A 14304-nucleotide genomic window follows, 5' to 3' on the forward strand; every position below is an offset into this window, starting at 1 on the left:
GTCTTGGCCGCCATGACTCCCAGGAGAAATTGTACTTTTCCTGAGCAGAATTTTTCCTAACACGGGGATAGTGGTCAGTGGAAGGACATGCCAGTTCCCTACAATGGAAGCAAACCAGCCGTGGGAAGGCCTGGAGGGCCAGGGGAGGAGCCAGTTCACGTCCTCAGGCACTTACTTGGGGGTGGAGTGGCACAGAGCGGGGGAGAAATGCCAACCGGCCTCCTCTAGGGCAGACTGTCCTCGCCACCCTCCCTCAGCCAAGTACAAAGAGAAAAGACGGGAAGGAGCTGTCAAGTAGCTTTCAGTTGCCACAGATGAAACTGTCCAGAGCTCTGTGTTTAAAAATGGATTTGGCTCTCAATTTGGTAGATTATCCACTTTGTGGGTTCAGTGCAGCAAATGCTGCTGCCCTGGTTTTCCTCTCCTCTTAAACAGACTTCTAACCCCATCCCCGCTCCCTTAGGAAGTGTGGATGCTCAGGGAATGCATGCTCATTTTAACATTGCTGCTGAGAAACAAAGATCTGTATCCAGACTGCAAAAATAATCATAATATGTGCCAAGAGAGAAAATGTGTTGTAGCTCAGCTCCCTTCTGTAGGTGCTGCTCTCACAGGCCGCCCTATACCCTTGCTTCTTGAGGTGGGCTAGGAGAAAAAAGTGGGAGGGAGACCAGGGCTGATTTGGGTGAAGGGATGCAAGGTATGGGAATACTGTGAGCGATGGCAGCTCAGCGTCCTCACAATGAGAAGCAGACGCCCATCCCAGGCAGCGATCCTGAGTATTAGGGGCCTGGACCTCATGAGCTGGCTGCGTGGTGGTGACACAGATGGTGCCACCAGGGACAGGCGGTGATCCTACAATGCTGGGGACTCTCCTGTGATTGGCAGAGATGGAAAAGCACAGCAGCTCAACCTCATTCCTTCCCACCTTGAAACTACACCACACACTCACTCACCTCCTGTCTTCCTCGTATTTGAACCTGGAACAAAAGAAAGAACAGATGACTCAGACTGCAAGGCAGCGGCTCCTCCATCGGTGCAGACTGGGGGGAAGGGGGTGTGGGGAGGAGGGAGGACTATGGTGAAAAGGTCAGGTGTGACTCTGCGCCTCAGCTCTAGAGCCAGTGTGGGGTTAGGAGAGGAGGGTTCTCATTCTCTCGAGAGACTCCATCCACAGTTTTAACGACGATGTCCTTCTAGCTAACGGAGGGGATGTGGAAATCCAGCTCCTGCCTGGTATCTGTTTCCGCCTCTGAAGCTATTATGGAGGAAGAGGTGCCTCCTTTGGTCCACCTAGAACTAAAGGAGGGTGGGTTGGGCTGACACAGAGGTCAGAGGAAAGAAGGTGAGAGAGCGAGATAATACCTTGGGACCCAATTCAAAGAAACCTATTTAAAGGAGGTGAATAAATAGTAACTGAAACTTCCATTTGCGTGTTAACTATGGGCCTGGCACTATCCTAACCTATTGACAAGTATTAACTCATCTAATTCTCAAAATAACCCATGAGACGGTCCATGTAATGAGACTGAAGCTCCACTGCTTTAAATGGAAACCATTAGAAGTGGGGTACGTATGCTGTCTGTAATAATCCCAAATAATTCCGTGGTGCTCCAGTCTCAGAATGGGCTCAGTCAGGTTTTGCCTCCATCCCTGGACTGGTTGGGTGATTACTGCCATCTGACTGTGAGGGAAACTAAGGCCCAGAAGGATTCAGGGCTTGGCTGAAGGTCAGAGGGCTGTTTTCAGAGAATATGCCTTCCCTGTCTGATCTCATCTAGTCTCAACTCCATCCAGCCCAGACCTCTTATCAAATACCAGCTTCGTATATGCAGCTGCTACTCAACTCTCCAGGTTGATGTCAAAAAAAACATCTCCTGTCCATCTGAGCCCCCAACGGTCTACTACAAAACTGCTCCACACAGTCGTTCCTATCCTGAGTGATGGCTCCTTCCTTTGTCCTTTTAGTAGCTTAGGTTAAAAAACCATGGCGTCTTCCTTGACTTTTTAAAAGAAATCCGTCTGCTCTACTGTCAAAGTAGACTGAGAACTGACATCTTTCCACAACTTCCATGGCCACCACCGTGGGCCACGCCCCCACTGCATGGCTTTGGGAACTGACTTCCCTCCCTGTCTGGAACCCTTCCTCGCTCTCCCACACCCCCCCACCCACTTGAGTCTCTCACAGCTCCCATGGCTTCCCAGTCACAGGTGCTAGGTGGCTGACCCCCGTTACCTCTCGAACTTTAGCACTGTCTTTCTGAATCTGCTCTGGCCACACTGGTCAGCCATTCTTCAAACATGTCAAGCACATTCCCACTTTGCCCTGGCTGCTGTCTCTGCCTGCGACGCTCTTTCCCCAATGTCTTCGAGGATAACTCCCCACTTTCTTAATTAAAACTGCACACCCCCCCAGCCAGTTCTGGAGCTCCTGCCCTCCACAGCCTGCTCTATGCCCCGCCACCTCCCAGCACTTACTATTTTCCAATCTACTATATAATTTACTTATTTATTATACATTGTTTTCTCTTCCCACTATAACAACTGCTCCACAAGAAGCGTTGTTTGGTTTACTAATGTACCCCAGGAGCCTAGAACAGTGCTACGCACACGGGAGAGACTCCAGAAACAGCTGCTGAAGTGAAAAATCAGTGCTAGTACAGACTATGGAGATCGTCTAGTCCAACTTTTGCCATTTTGTAAGTGAGACTAAGGTGGATGAACTGGCCTGAACAAGGTCACACAACTACTGAGTTAAGCAGCAGCGCTGGGGTGAAGTGTCCCCACAAAGCCACCACAGGAGCTCGTAACACTTTAGAAAATGGGACTGGAAAGGAGCAACCACAGCAGCTATGCCAGAGGTCAGGCCAGTCTGCTGTCAGCAGTTCTATCCATCTCCTGAAGTAACTGGATCCACTGGAGACTGTGTGCCCCTCAGGCTCAGTCAGATATGATCTTAGGGACAGGAAGGGAGACCAGTCAGGCAGAGGGCTGCGAAGGGGAAGCCTAAAGCTCGCTGCGCTGGCTGGTGTGGATCTGCTGAGTGTGTCCAGTGCACCAAAAGGTCGCTGGTTCGATTCCTGGTCAGGGCACATGCCTAGGTTGCGGGCTCGATCCCCAGTAGGGGGCGTGCAGGAGACCATCAATAGATATGTTTCTCTCTCCCACCTGCTCACTTCCTCTCTCTATAAAATCAATTAAAAAAAGAAAGAAAGAGGGAAAGAAAGAAGTAATGAAGGAAAGAAAGCTCACTGCACTCCTAGAGCCCGTGGTTTATCAGAACCACCCCATGACTGTCAGAAGCCCTGAATTCTGCAACTCCCTTGAAATATCATCAGCCCTCAGCCTGAGAAATGCAGCCCCATCTTTCAGGGGAAGGAGAATCAGACAAGAAGTGGAAGAGGAGAGGTTGCTAAACAGACCCACAAAATATCATCCTAGCCCTACCTGGTTTGGCTCAGTGGATAGAGTGTTGGCCTGCAGACTGAAGGGCCCCAGGTTCGATTCCAGGTCAGGGTACATGCCCAGTGTGGGGGCTTGATCCCCAGTAGGGGGCATGCAGGAGACAACCGACCAATGATTCTCTATCATCATTGATGTTTCGATCTCTCTCTCCCTCTCTCTTTTTCTCTGAAAAATAGATTAAAAAAAAAAAAAAAGTCAACCTATTCTGGGGGTAACAGTGGAACTGGAGACTCACAGAATATCTCCCAGGGCAGCCAGCTGCTTCTCGGCCACTTGGCGCTCTCGGAGAGGGTTCCCATCCAGGTCCAGCAGGTCATTTTCACCGTACAGGCTGCCCAGTCCCAGAGTGCGCTTCGTTCTGAGCCAGAGAGACACAACTGTACACAAACGCTTGACAGACCGATACCCAGAAATGTGACACACACACACACGAGATACACACATCACAGGGGACAGAAAAGGGGCGAGGAGCAGAGGGAAGAGAGGGCCAGGCCACCTGTAGTCCTGGATCTGCTCCTGGATCTCCGGCATGGCTGCCTCCTGAGCCTCAGAGAGAACGCAGCGCAAGTCCTCGCCGCTCCGCAAGCGCAAGTCTGTGTTGGGAGCCAGAGACAGCAATGGGGAAGGACGTTGGGGAGGAGGAGACTACGTTAGTAGAGCGTGTCAAGGGGAGGGAGGCTAGCTTTCTGCCCTCCTGTTGCCAAAGGAAGCGGAGGCCTGGACCTAGCAGGCATTCCCGAGTTCAGGACTAAAATCTCGATGTGCAAGCCCCAAGGCAAGGACGAGACCATTTTCTGGATGTCCTGCGCTCTATTAAGTGGAGAAATATTAAAGCCCCCTCCTGGGCTGTGTCTAGATGCTGCCCTCAGACACCAGGAGTTTGAGAGGCTCACACTCCTCCTAGGCCCCAGGGCCAGCTCACAAGCGCTTCATATGAAACCCACTCCCCCAGACACTGCACACTCTCCTGCCCGGCATCTAGCTTCACGCATTCATGGCCAAGTTCCTGGCAGTGGTGGCTGCCTCTCTGCTTTTAGGCAACCTCTGCTCCCCCTCTCGCCTGTGCCCATGAGCTTTCCTTCCTGTCACCCTCTCTCCAAAGGCAGCTTCAAATTCTATCTTCTGGAAAACGGGCTGGGATCCACCCCTCAGGCTGGTGACTGGAGAGAGGCAGGGAGCGAAGTGCTCACCTAGGTCACTCCGGGCCAGCTGCGGTCAGCATTAGCTGAGGAACGTGTAACAACACCCCGAGATCCCAGCTCTGTGGGTGGGTGGCGTGAGGCCTGGTTTCTGTGCTTGTAAAGAGTTCCCCAGCGATTCTGATGACCGACCAGGCTTAGGAATCCCTCACTGCACCCTTTTCTCTGCGTACAGATGACCCAACTGAGGCCCAGAAAGGTCACATGGAAGGTTGGCAGAAACGAGCCCAGGTCTCCTAACCAAGTTGTGTCTTCCTGTGACAAACTCCACCAGGCAGTGAGCTCCCGGGCAGGGCCTGTGCCGTGTGGTGAGGAGTGCTGGAGGAACTGTCTCTATTTCCCCTACTAGAGGACAGCGGCTTGGGACAGGGACTAGGCCCCTCTGCTCTGCAGCCCCCCGAGCACCCAGGACAGGACGGGCACTAACTGACCAATGAGCCAACTTACCGATTTCAGCCTGTAACGTCTCTGGGACCTTCACTCTCAGTGGCTGAAAAACAGAAGAGGGGGCAGAAGTGGTGAGGTCACCACCCCCAGGGGACGTGGGAGACAGCACTGCCTTCTCGCCCTTTCCCTACATCCATCCGGCACTCCTCTCACCATCCCCCAACCTGTACACCTGAATTCCAGGCTAGGGTTTTTGGAGAAACGGAATCTGAGAATACAGAGTAAGCCGGGACTATACTGAGGGTGGGACATGCGGTTTCTTCACTCTGATTTCAAGGACACCAGAGGCATGGGATGGATGTTCCAAGAAAGCGGACTGGTGCTGAGACAGCACAAGGGAGAACCTCTGTTAGGCCGTTGGATGGCCTGCCCCTGCCTGCGCTCCCAGGGAAACCGGTCTCCTGTGACCCAGTCTTCCTGTGAGCCTGTTCTGGCTTTTGCTCTGAGTACCTGACAGCGGGGGTGGTTCCACAACAACCAACAGGGAACAACCTGCAGCCCTAATCTCCTTATTCAAGATCCATCTAAGGGGCAACAATAAACATCTTGAGGAAAAACAGTTCATTTCTCACTCATTAGTCCTAGTAGCCAGATGAAGAGTCATGTTGGAATTGGCTCAGTTAATCCGATTAGAAGGTCTAAGACGGGAGCTGCCGCCAGCCGGGTCCCTGCAGCATCCTTGGGAACTAAGCCCAGATGCGGTGCTCATCTGTGCCCCGTTCTCTGGGCTGTCCTCCCTCTGGACTCTGCCTGAGGGCAGTCAGAGCAAGTCAGGCTGGCTCATCTGATGTCTCTGAGCCTATTTCTTAATACCAGGGATGAGTGAGGCAGGAAGGGCTGGGGACACTATTCCAGGAGAGAGCCACTCAGAGAGAATGTGTATTCCATTGTGGTGCATGCGGAACAAAAGAGGCTTCCAGAGCAGATCAGCCCTGAGAGAGCAGAGCTAGAACAGAATCCGGGAGTCTCAATCTCTCAGCCCACACTTCTCTTTAAGAACCTGTTTGCATTTGGCCTGAACGTTTTGCTTAGTTTTTCCTCTGTCTCTGAGTGGTCCAAAGAGTGTAATAAAATTGTAATCCAACCCATGACTGTCATACCGCATTTTTCTCTAGGAAAATATTCCAGATGTCTTTTCCCAAGCTTCGGGAATCCTTGGAGTTTGTCTGCTGATAAACTTCTGCACACAAGTAAAAAAGCTAGGAGAGGAAAAGATGGGTTAGTGAAGTAGTCCTCAGCCAGGAGGGACTCTGCCCCCAGGAGGCCATTAGCAATGTCTGGAGACACCTGAGAGGTGCTACTGCCGTCTAATTGGTAGACTCCAGGGATGTGGCTAAATATCCTGCGACGCACACGATAGCCTCCCCAACAGCCAACCACTCTACAGCTCAGAACGTCAGGCAGTGCGGAGGTTGAGGAACCCCAGCTCAGGGCGTTTCAGGAGCCTAAGGTAACCCCCTCTGCCTTTGCATGCACCATAGTGAACACAACTGCCTCAACTCTGTACCCTTCCTACACCGGACACTTTGTGTCCTGCACTTGCTGACAGACGGTTTTCTAAGGGCCCTGCCTTCTCTCCCTTCATTCAGGAATATGGTTGAGACACCAGCCCTTGGGGCTTACACACAGGTACTCAATGGCATCTGTTGAGCAAACGGATATTGACTGGCTGCTAATAGTGGCATCCCCAGAAGGAAAACCAGTAGTCCTTGCCTTGGGCAAGAAGGTTATTCTGAAGAGCATAGCGTCAAGCTCCCTCCTTCATTCCGCTTCCTTCTGAAGCAGCTGAGCAGAATGAGAGCAACCGGTAAGGCTGCTGGCTCTGAGCACTATCCCAGGGCACTCTGGCCTGTCACCTCCTAGTCCTTCTTATCATCACCTTCAGATCCAAGGCCCTTTATTGTCTTGTCCCTCCGCCAAGCTATCTTGTAGTAACACCGTTTATTTCCAAGGGCCACTCTCAGCTCCCCTTTCATCCACTTTTGTTCAAAAACCTCTAGAAGACCATCCCTTCCAAGCTGACCAAGAATGAGCCGTCCTGGCCTTGCTCTTGCTGCTCTCCCTATGTTGCGGATGTGCTTAGCAGTGAAGCCTCCCTTCCACTTAAGTTTCACCTCCTTTTATATTTTATCCACGTCCTGGAGATGCCTGACGGTGCCATGGGGCAGGGCCAGGGGTCATCTTCATTCAGGAATGTTGTTGAGACACCAGCTCTGCTGGTGAAGCACAAGCAGACACTCAGTCAAGACGGACCCTTCTGACTTACCAGTGGGCTGGGGTCTGCCTGAGAGAAGATGTAACGTAGAAAAACCCCCAGGTGAGCTGGCCGTGACTTAAGTTTCTCAAGATCCTGGAATATGACGTCACTCTGGAAGGCAGAAGGAGACTGGCTGGGGGCACAGTGGCAGGGTGCAGCCGCAGGGCCTGTTCCAGCTTAGTGCCCATGTACTCGGCCTCCCAGGGTTTCTAAGCGGTGGCTCCCTCCTCCACATTCCCTCCCAGAGGGTGTAATCAAACTGCCCCCAGTCGAGAGCAGCGGGTATGACAAAGAATGATGAAAGGAGAAAACCAGGAAACCGTTACCTCGTTGTTGAAATAACCCGGGTCATAATCTTCTTCTGGGCCAATAATTAAAGGCTTTGGGCTTTGATCTACACCCTGGGGGAGAGAGCCGAGTTGTAGAGATGAGAGGTTAGAGGACAGGGGATCCAATCCCTTGATGAAGCCTGTTTAGTAAGAGCACAGCGCTGACAGGAAAGCCACATGTGCCTGGCCAACGCTGACATCTCACTACCATCTCCAAATCTCAGAAAATATGATTTCCACTTGCAGGAAGTCAAGTGCATTGGGGGAGTGGGGGGCAGAGCTGACTTAAGAGGAGTCTGGTCACAGGACATATGAAGATGGGAAGTGAGAGAAAGTGCTCTCTTCCTGTTTGCGAAAGAACTGGGGAGGGAATGTCTGCCAACAAAATAAGAACCTAGCTCCTGTTGGGTGCAGGCTTTGTTGTTCTCCTAAACAGCCACCCCCACACTGAACACACCCCCTCCAAGTCCAGCAGCTACCACAATGCTACTTGATAGTTACTGACAGCACCTGAAGCAGTCCATGTCTACCTCCTTGAGCATTTCCTTTGCCTGTTCAAGGTCTATGGTAGACATCCATTACCTGTCTGGAATCCCAAATTCTTAGATTGGCTTTTCTTTCTCTCCCTCTTATGCCAATTTTAATCACCTAACTCTCAGTGGTATGCCATCGACATAAGATATGACGAGATTTCAAATTGCATACACTTTTCAGATGCTGCAATGAACAAGGCTTTCTCCTACAGGTTCCTTGCACCTTCAAAGCTTTTCTAGCAATTATATTTTTCTCTCAATTTAATCTACCTCATTTCTAACGACTCCCCAACAAGGCCTCAGCTTCTGGAGCCCACCTAGATTACTCAGGCCTACCTCTTTCCAAGCCTCAGATACTTCCTAATTCACTATCTATGGGGCTTTTCCTGACAGTTCCTCCTTGCTACTCCTCACTCATCTTTGTTCTCCTGGGTATGTATAGACTCTAAGCTCAGAATCACTGAGTCACAAATGTGAGAGACCCGGAAGACACCTCAGAGCTCAGAGTGTAGCACTCATTTATAAATGAGAAAGTGAGGCCCAGAGAGACTGAACGCAAGTGCAAAGCTGCAGAGTCAAGCCTGATGTGCTATATTTGTATATCTCAGAGGATCGGGGCAGGGGTGGGAGTGGGGGGAGAGGGGCAGGGGAGAGGAAGAGGGAGGAGAGGTGCTAGATGCCTCTACTTGGCTCTCAGAACCTGAAAGCACCAGGTTTTTACTTGCTTGGGGGAGGATTTTTTTCCTTTAAGTCTTTACAAATATGTAGTTTTTCTGATTACAGAAGTAGAATATGCTTATTATAAAATAACCAAACATTTCAGGATTATGTAAAAGAAAGTTCCCTTTGATCCCATGCCCTGCTGCTGACAGTTTCATGGATAGTACAGGTTTCTCCAGACTCTTACTAACATAGATTATTGTTAAGAAATTGAAACTATACTATATTTGTTCTTATCACTCAAAAATAGCAATTTAAATAGTTTTCAGAAGATGAACAGATTCAAAGGAAGAAAACATGGGCTCCCAGACTGATTACTGCTATTAGCCACCGACCAGAAACCCTCCCTACGAACAGCACGTGAACCCGACCTCCCTCGGACCCTCACCGGGTCCTACAGTGCCACCCAGGGGGTGGGGAGGGCCACTCAGAGAGCGGCCGGGGGAGGCGCAGCCTGGGCTGGGGCTCAGGAGAACTAAGTGCTTGTCTGACGTTGCCATTACCAAGCTGAGACCTTGAACAGTCCCTTAGCCTTTATTTGCCTCACTTGTCTCACTTACAAATGGAGATATTGATGCCTACTTCCTTTCCTGATGGGGAAAATTAAATGAGACATTTTTTTCCTAAAGGATCTAGCACAGCAGCTGGTGTACTAGGCATTTTAATACAAGGTAGGCCCATTTTCCCACCATTCTCCCTCCATGAGCTGAAAGTAACCAAACTCTATCCTGCGGGTATAACTAAAGCATTAAATAGTGTGTAATACTGGTTTTAATGTAAGGGAATGACAGAACTGCTTTAAAATAAACTGAAGTGTAAACAAGTGAGTTAGCTTAAGGAAAAATATTATGTAACATTATACAATTGGCTTGAGACTATGGAAAAAATCATTATGGTGGTAGCAGATGGATTTTAAGAGACACTGTTTTACAAAACTCGGAGTTCTCTTTCCAGCGTCTCTAACGGGCAGTGACCTACCTCCTGCCTGAACAACAAGCAATTCCCTGGCTCTCAAGCCCGCCCATCCCGTTGTCAGACAGCCCAGATTCCTGGAAAGCTCTCTGCACTGAGCAGACACCTGTCTTCCTGAAATCTCCCTGGAACCCAGCTCTCCCCTTCACAGCAGTGGCTTTAGGTCAGGCTCCAGGGAAGTGCCCCTGAGGGTGAGGGGAGGTTAATCGGGAAAGGCCCCAGGGTACCTGAGCTTTTATTTGTTCTCCATATTAGGGTGGCAAATAATAAGATCATGTTTACAAAAAGGACTTTGCTAAAGACAGAGAAATTTGCTATTACTATTCTGGAGAAACACTAAACAAACCTATTTCCTGTTTTACACAGACATTGAAAGATCACCTATCCTCTCCTTAGACATCACTTCGCTTCAGATGTTATTCACTGACTCTTCACACAGAACTGATGGTCTTACTTTCATGCACTTACTGATAACATGTCCTTTCTTTACTATTTATTCTCTAGGTAAGTGTCTATCTCAAAACAGAGGTTTAGTTTGATTATTTAAGAGTATGTACTGGTGACCCAGTTTTGTAAAGAGGGAAAGGAAGATTGCAGGGTGGCTTTGAATCACTCACCTGGTCGCTGGTGGGGGGGGCTGGTGCATCCGAGCTCTGCCACCTGTGGTGCTGGGCCCCCCTGGCCATGATCACAGGGGAGGTTCGAGGACTGTCTAATCCAGGGTCTGACAGCACTGAGTTCCGATTTATCAATGACTAAAGGAACAGAGAATTCTGTGAGAAGGAAACTCATCCAAAAGACTCGCAGAGCTCTGCTCACTTGATGGTAACACTCGTCAGCTAATATGAATTCAGTATTGATTCTGTGCCTGACACTGTATTAACTTGATTATATAGTACCTGATTTAATTCTCACAACAGTCCTTTGAGGGAGATACTATTATTCCTCCTACTTTTCACACAAGGACACTAACACTTGGAGCAGATAGAAGACTTGCTGAAGGTCAAATAGCTACTAATGTGGTATTCCCCGGCCTCAACCTGGACAGTCTCATCCCACAGAAGGGGTCACCGCATTGATCAAGCCCTCGGCACTAAGCTATGATGCCTCCCAGATGATAATGTAGATCATTTAGGACCCTCTGGCCCCGTCTTCATGTCTTTCCTGTATGCTGATCCTTTCACATACATGCATCATCTTCCCCCAAATGGACAGGAGCAGTAAGGAAAAAAAATTCCAACTCTTATTTAAATTAGGTTTTAAACATATTTTAAATGACAGATTCACATAATTAACCTGGTTAAGTATATACTTTGCGAACATCACTATTACATCTTTCATTCACTTGTATTTTTATATGCAGGTTTATATTTTCAGTTTACATATGCAAACTGAGAACACCTGGAAGAGGAACCTTTGAGGCCAAAGGGTGAAATCTGACCACTCCAGGAAAGAAGTACAGAAAGATGTGAGACAGAGCGAGAGGCAACACTGCTTCTGCTAGGCAGGGGCCACCGCACTAATCAAGGACGAGTTACTCGTATTTGCAACCAGGCAGAAATGTGTTTTGGGCCAAGTCACCACAATTTTAGATTTCTGTCTCTGCTCCCTTACACTCAAAGGCTTGCTACAGATAATGACATGCCTCTCTCTCCACCCTACTATTTTTTTTTTGTTAATCCTCACCTGAGGATATTTTTCCATTGATATTTTTAAAATATATTTTTATTGATTTCAGAGAGAAAGGGAGAGGGGAGAGAGAGATGGAAACATCCATGATGAGAGAATCATTGATTGGCTGCCTTCTGCATGACCCCTACAGGGGATCAAGCCCGCACCCCTGGCATGTGCCCTTGACCGGAATTGAACCCGGGACCCTTTCAGTCCATAGGCCGATGCTCTATCCACTGAGCCAAACCAGCTAGGGATTTCCAGATATTTAGAGAGAGTGAAGGGGGAAAGACAGAGAGAGAAACATCGATGTGACACACTGATTGGTTGCCTCCTGCACAGGGATCAAGCCTGCAACCGAGGTACATGCCCTTGACTGGAATTAAACCCAGGACCCTTCTGTTTTCGGGCCCACGCTCTATCCACTGAGCCAAATTGGCTAGGGCTCTCACAGCATGGAGCTATGATGAAACAGAAGCCAGATTTGGTGATCTTTCATATAGGATGCACTTGAAATCCTTTTTGGAACTCAGAGCAGAGTGACTTAAGTCCTTAGAACCGGAACTGTCAGAGAGGCCCACAGACGACAGGCCAGAGGCCTTGGCACCCGGAGAAGGAACACTACACCTCCAGTTTTAACGGGCTCGCCCCTGCTGGCTCTCACCTCACTGAGGGAAGGGAAGCGTTCTGTCCCCGAGTCCAAGCCACTGTCCCCGTCCTGTGAATCCAGAGAGAGTCGGCCTGACAAGGAAACAGAAGCAGGAGCTGTGGTTTGGGGAAAGGAGAACCGTAACGGGGAACCTGTGCCCAGGGCAGACGAGTGAACCGGCCACCTTCCTTTCTCTCCGTTTCCCTTTGTCTCTTATCTCCTGATCCCTCCAGTCAGACGCTTTACAACTAGCTTTCACCTGTCCCCGGCCTTGTCACCTCCTGAAATAACACCCCATAGCTCTATCTCACAAGTCACCTCATCCGCAACTCTCTCTGGTTCCCGTTCATTTCCTCCTGCAACAATATTTCTTTTTTTGTTGTCTGTTTTTTATTTTTGTCAGTCCTCACCTGAGGATATGTTTTACATTAATTTTTAAAGAGAGTGGAAGGGAGGGAGGGAGAGTTGGAGGGAGACAGAAACACTGATGTGAGAGAGACACATCGATGGGTTACCTCCCACACACAGGATCAAACCTGCAACCCAGGTATGTGCCCTTGACCGGGAATCGAACCTGTGAACCTTTGGTGCGCGGGCTGATGCTCTAACCACCGAGTAACACCGTCCTGGGTGCAACAGTATTTCGTAAGCTCCGAAGTGCCAGGTGCTGGTAGGCAAGGTGGCATCTGGGCCATCATCATTCCAGTCTCTTCCTGGCACTTCTCTACCCAGTGCTACTGGCTATGCATTCATTTCTACTGAACGAATTGTATCCAATTTCTCTGTGCTCTGGCACTGCTTTTTCTCACGACACTATTTTCCAGAGGCAGATACTCTATGTTTTCTTTCCCTGAATCTGCCTCATGGGGAGGGGACAACAGATAAGAAACCTGGACTAGAGACATGCCAGGGAAAAAAGGGTGGTGGGGGGCTTACCTTCTGATGACCTCTGGCTGATGTCACCGTATAGTGGAAGTATGTCCTAAAAAAGAAAGATTCAGAGGGTGGGCAAATTCTATTAACCTCTCTCCCTACTATTTCCTTCCTCCAATCAACCCTTCCCGTAGTCTCAGCAGATACTATCTGCTTACAGTTAGTGGCCTCTTTTGCTTTATTGACTTAAAAATGCCCAGCTACAAGAGCTATTGCTTTATTTGTACAGTTTCAGGAGGATGGTGACCCCTAATGGCAGAAAGAGAACTTTACCATCAGAAACATTCTAAAAATTCGCTTGATTTGTAACCATGACCTCAAGACATCTTCTGCCTTAGTTGGGCTACACACAGAAAGAACTTCCATCAAGTGGTACGAAACGCTCAAGCAGATGACTGAGCGCACATGTGAAAGGCCCATCTCTACAGATCTTTGAGGTGCTGGCCTCCGGCTGGCTGACCAGACAATGTAGAGAGAATTATATTCATAGTGTTTGTTTATAAAGCCCTCTTTTCTCTCTCTCACGTAGTCTTTCAACAACTCTGACGTTGACCTCATGTTATAAATGAGGAAACAGAAGCCCAGCGATCTTAGGTAACTTGCCCAAGCTACACAGCAGTGAGCTATAAAGCCAGGGCTGCATTCCGATTCCAGGTGGAGCATTTCAGTCTTGCACCTCACGGAGCACACGAGTGCACAGGCAGTGGCAGCAGCAACATGCTCAGGCCCCGTGCTGAGGACACGCTCTAACTCCGACAACAACCCCGTCAGGCAGATCCTGTCTGATCTCCACCAAGGCTTCCAGGGATTAAGTAACTTGTCCAAGAGTCTCAAAACTGGTGAGCACTGGCACTGGGATGTGAATCCAGATGGTATTGAGTCCAGAACCTGAGCTCCTATCAACCATGTGACACTGAGAAGTCCTTCAGAAAATAAAACGGCTTACATTTGATTAGCCTATGTTTCCCAGACTTGTTGGATCTGATGTTCTAAAGGAGAAAGTGGATAATCCTCAAATAATTTCTATTGGCCTTGGCAAATACTACTCTTGGAGATCCTCAAGTTTCTGGAAAGTTACTTCCTATGTATCCAAATAATTAAGGCCTGCAAGAGATAAGACACTACCAAT

General features: G+C 49.2%; 1 protein-coding gene across 4 annotated transcripts in view; it reads right to left on the reverse strand.

Moving 5' to 3' along the window:
• The window catches only part of ARHGEF11 (Rho guanine nucleotide exchange factor 11), a 78489-nt gene that overhangs the window by 19659 nt on the left and 44526 nt on the right, over positions 1-14304 (reverse strand). For all 4 annotated transcript variants that reach the window (XM_028131335.2, XM_054711565.1, XM_054711564.1 and 1 more), the window contains 10 exons: positions 13179-13224; positions 12258-12334; positions 10540-10677; positions 7695-7769; positions 7378-7479; positions 6212-6310; positions 5112-5154; positions 3962-4058; positions 3701-3823; positions 957-980 (listed from right to left, as the gene is read on the reverse strand). In XM_028131335.2, the coding sequence (XP_027987136.2) occupies positions 957-980; positions 3701-3823; positions 3962-4058; positions 5112-5154; positions 6212-6310; positions 7378-7479; positions 7695-7769; positions 10540-10677; positions 12258-12334; positions 13179-13224 (824 nt within the window). The remainder of the gene's footprint in view (positions 1-956; positions 981-3700; positions 3824-3961; positions 4059-5111; positions 5155-6211; positions 6311-7377; positions 7480-7694; positions 7770-10539; positions 10678-12257; positions 12335-13178; positions 13225-14304) is intronic.

The sequence above is a fragment of the Eptesicus fuscus genome, chromosome 22 (assembly GCF_027574615.1).
Source record: "Eptesicus fuscus isolate TK198812 chromosome 22, DD_ASM_mEF_20220401, whole genome shotgun sequence".
NCBI lineage: Eukaryota > Metazoa > Chordata > Mammalia > Chiroptera > Vespertilionidae > Eptesicus > Eptesicus fuscus.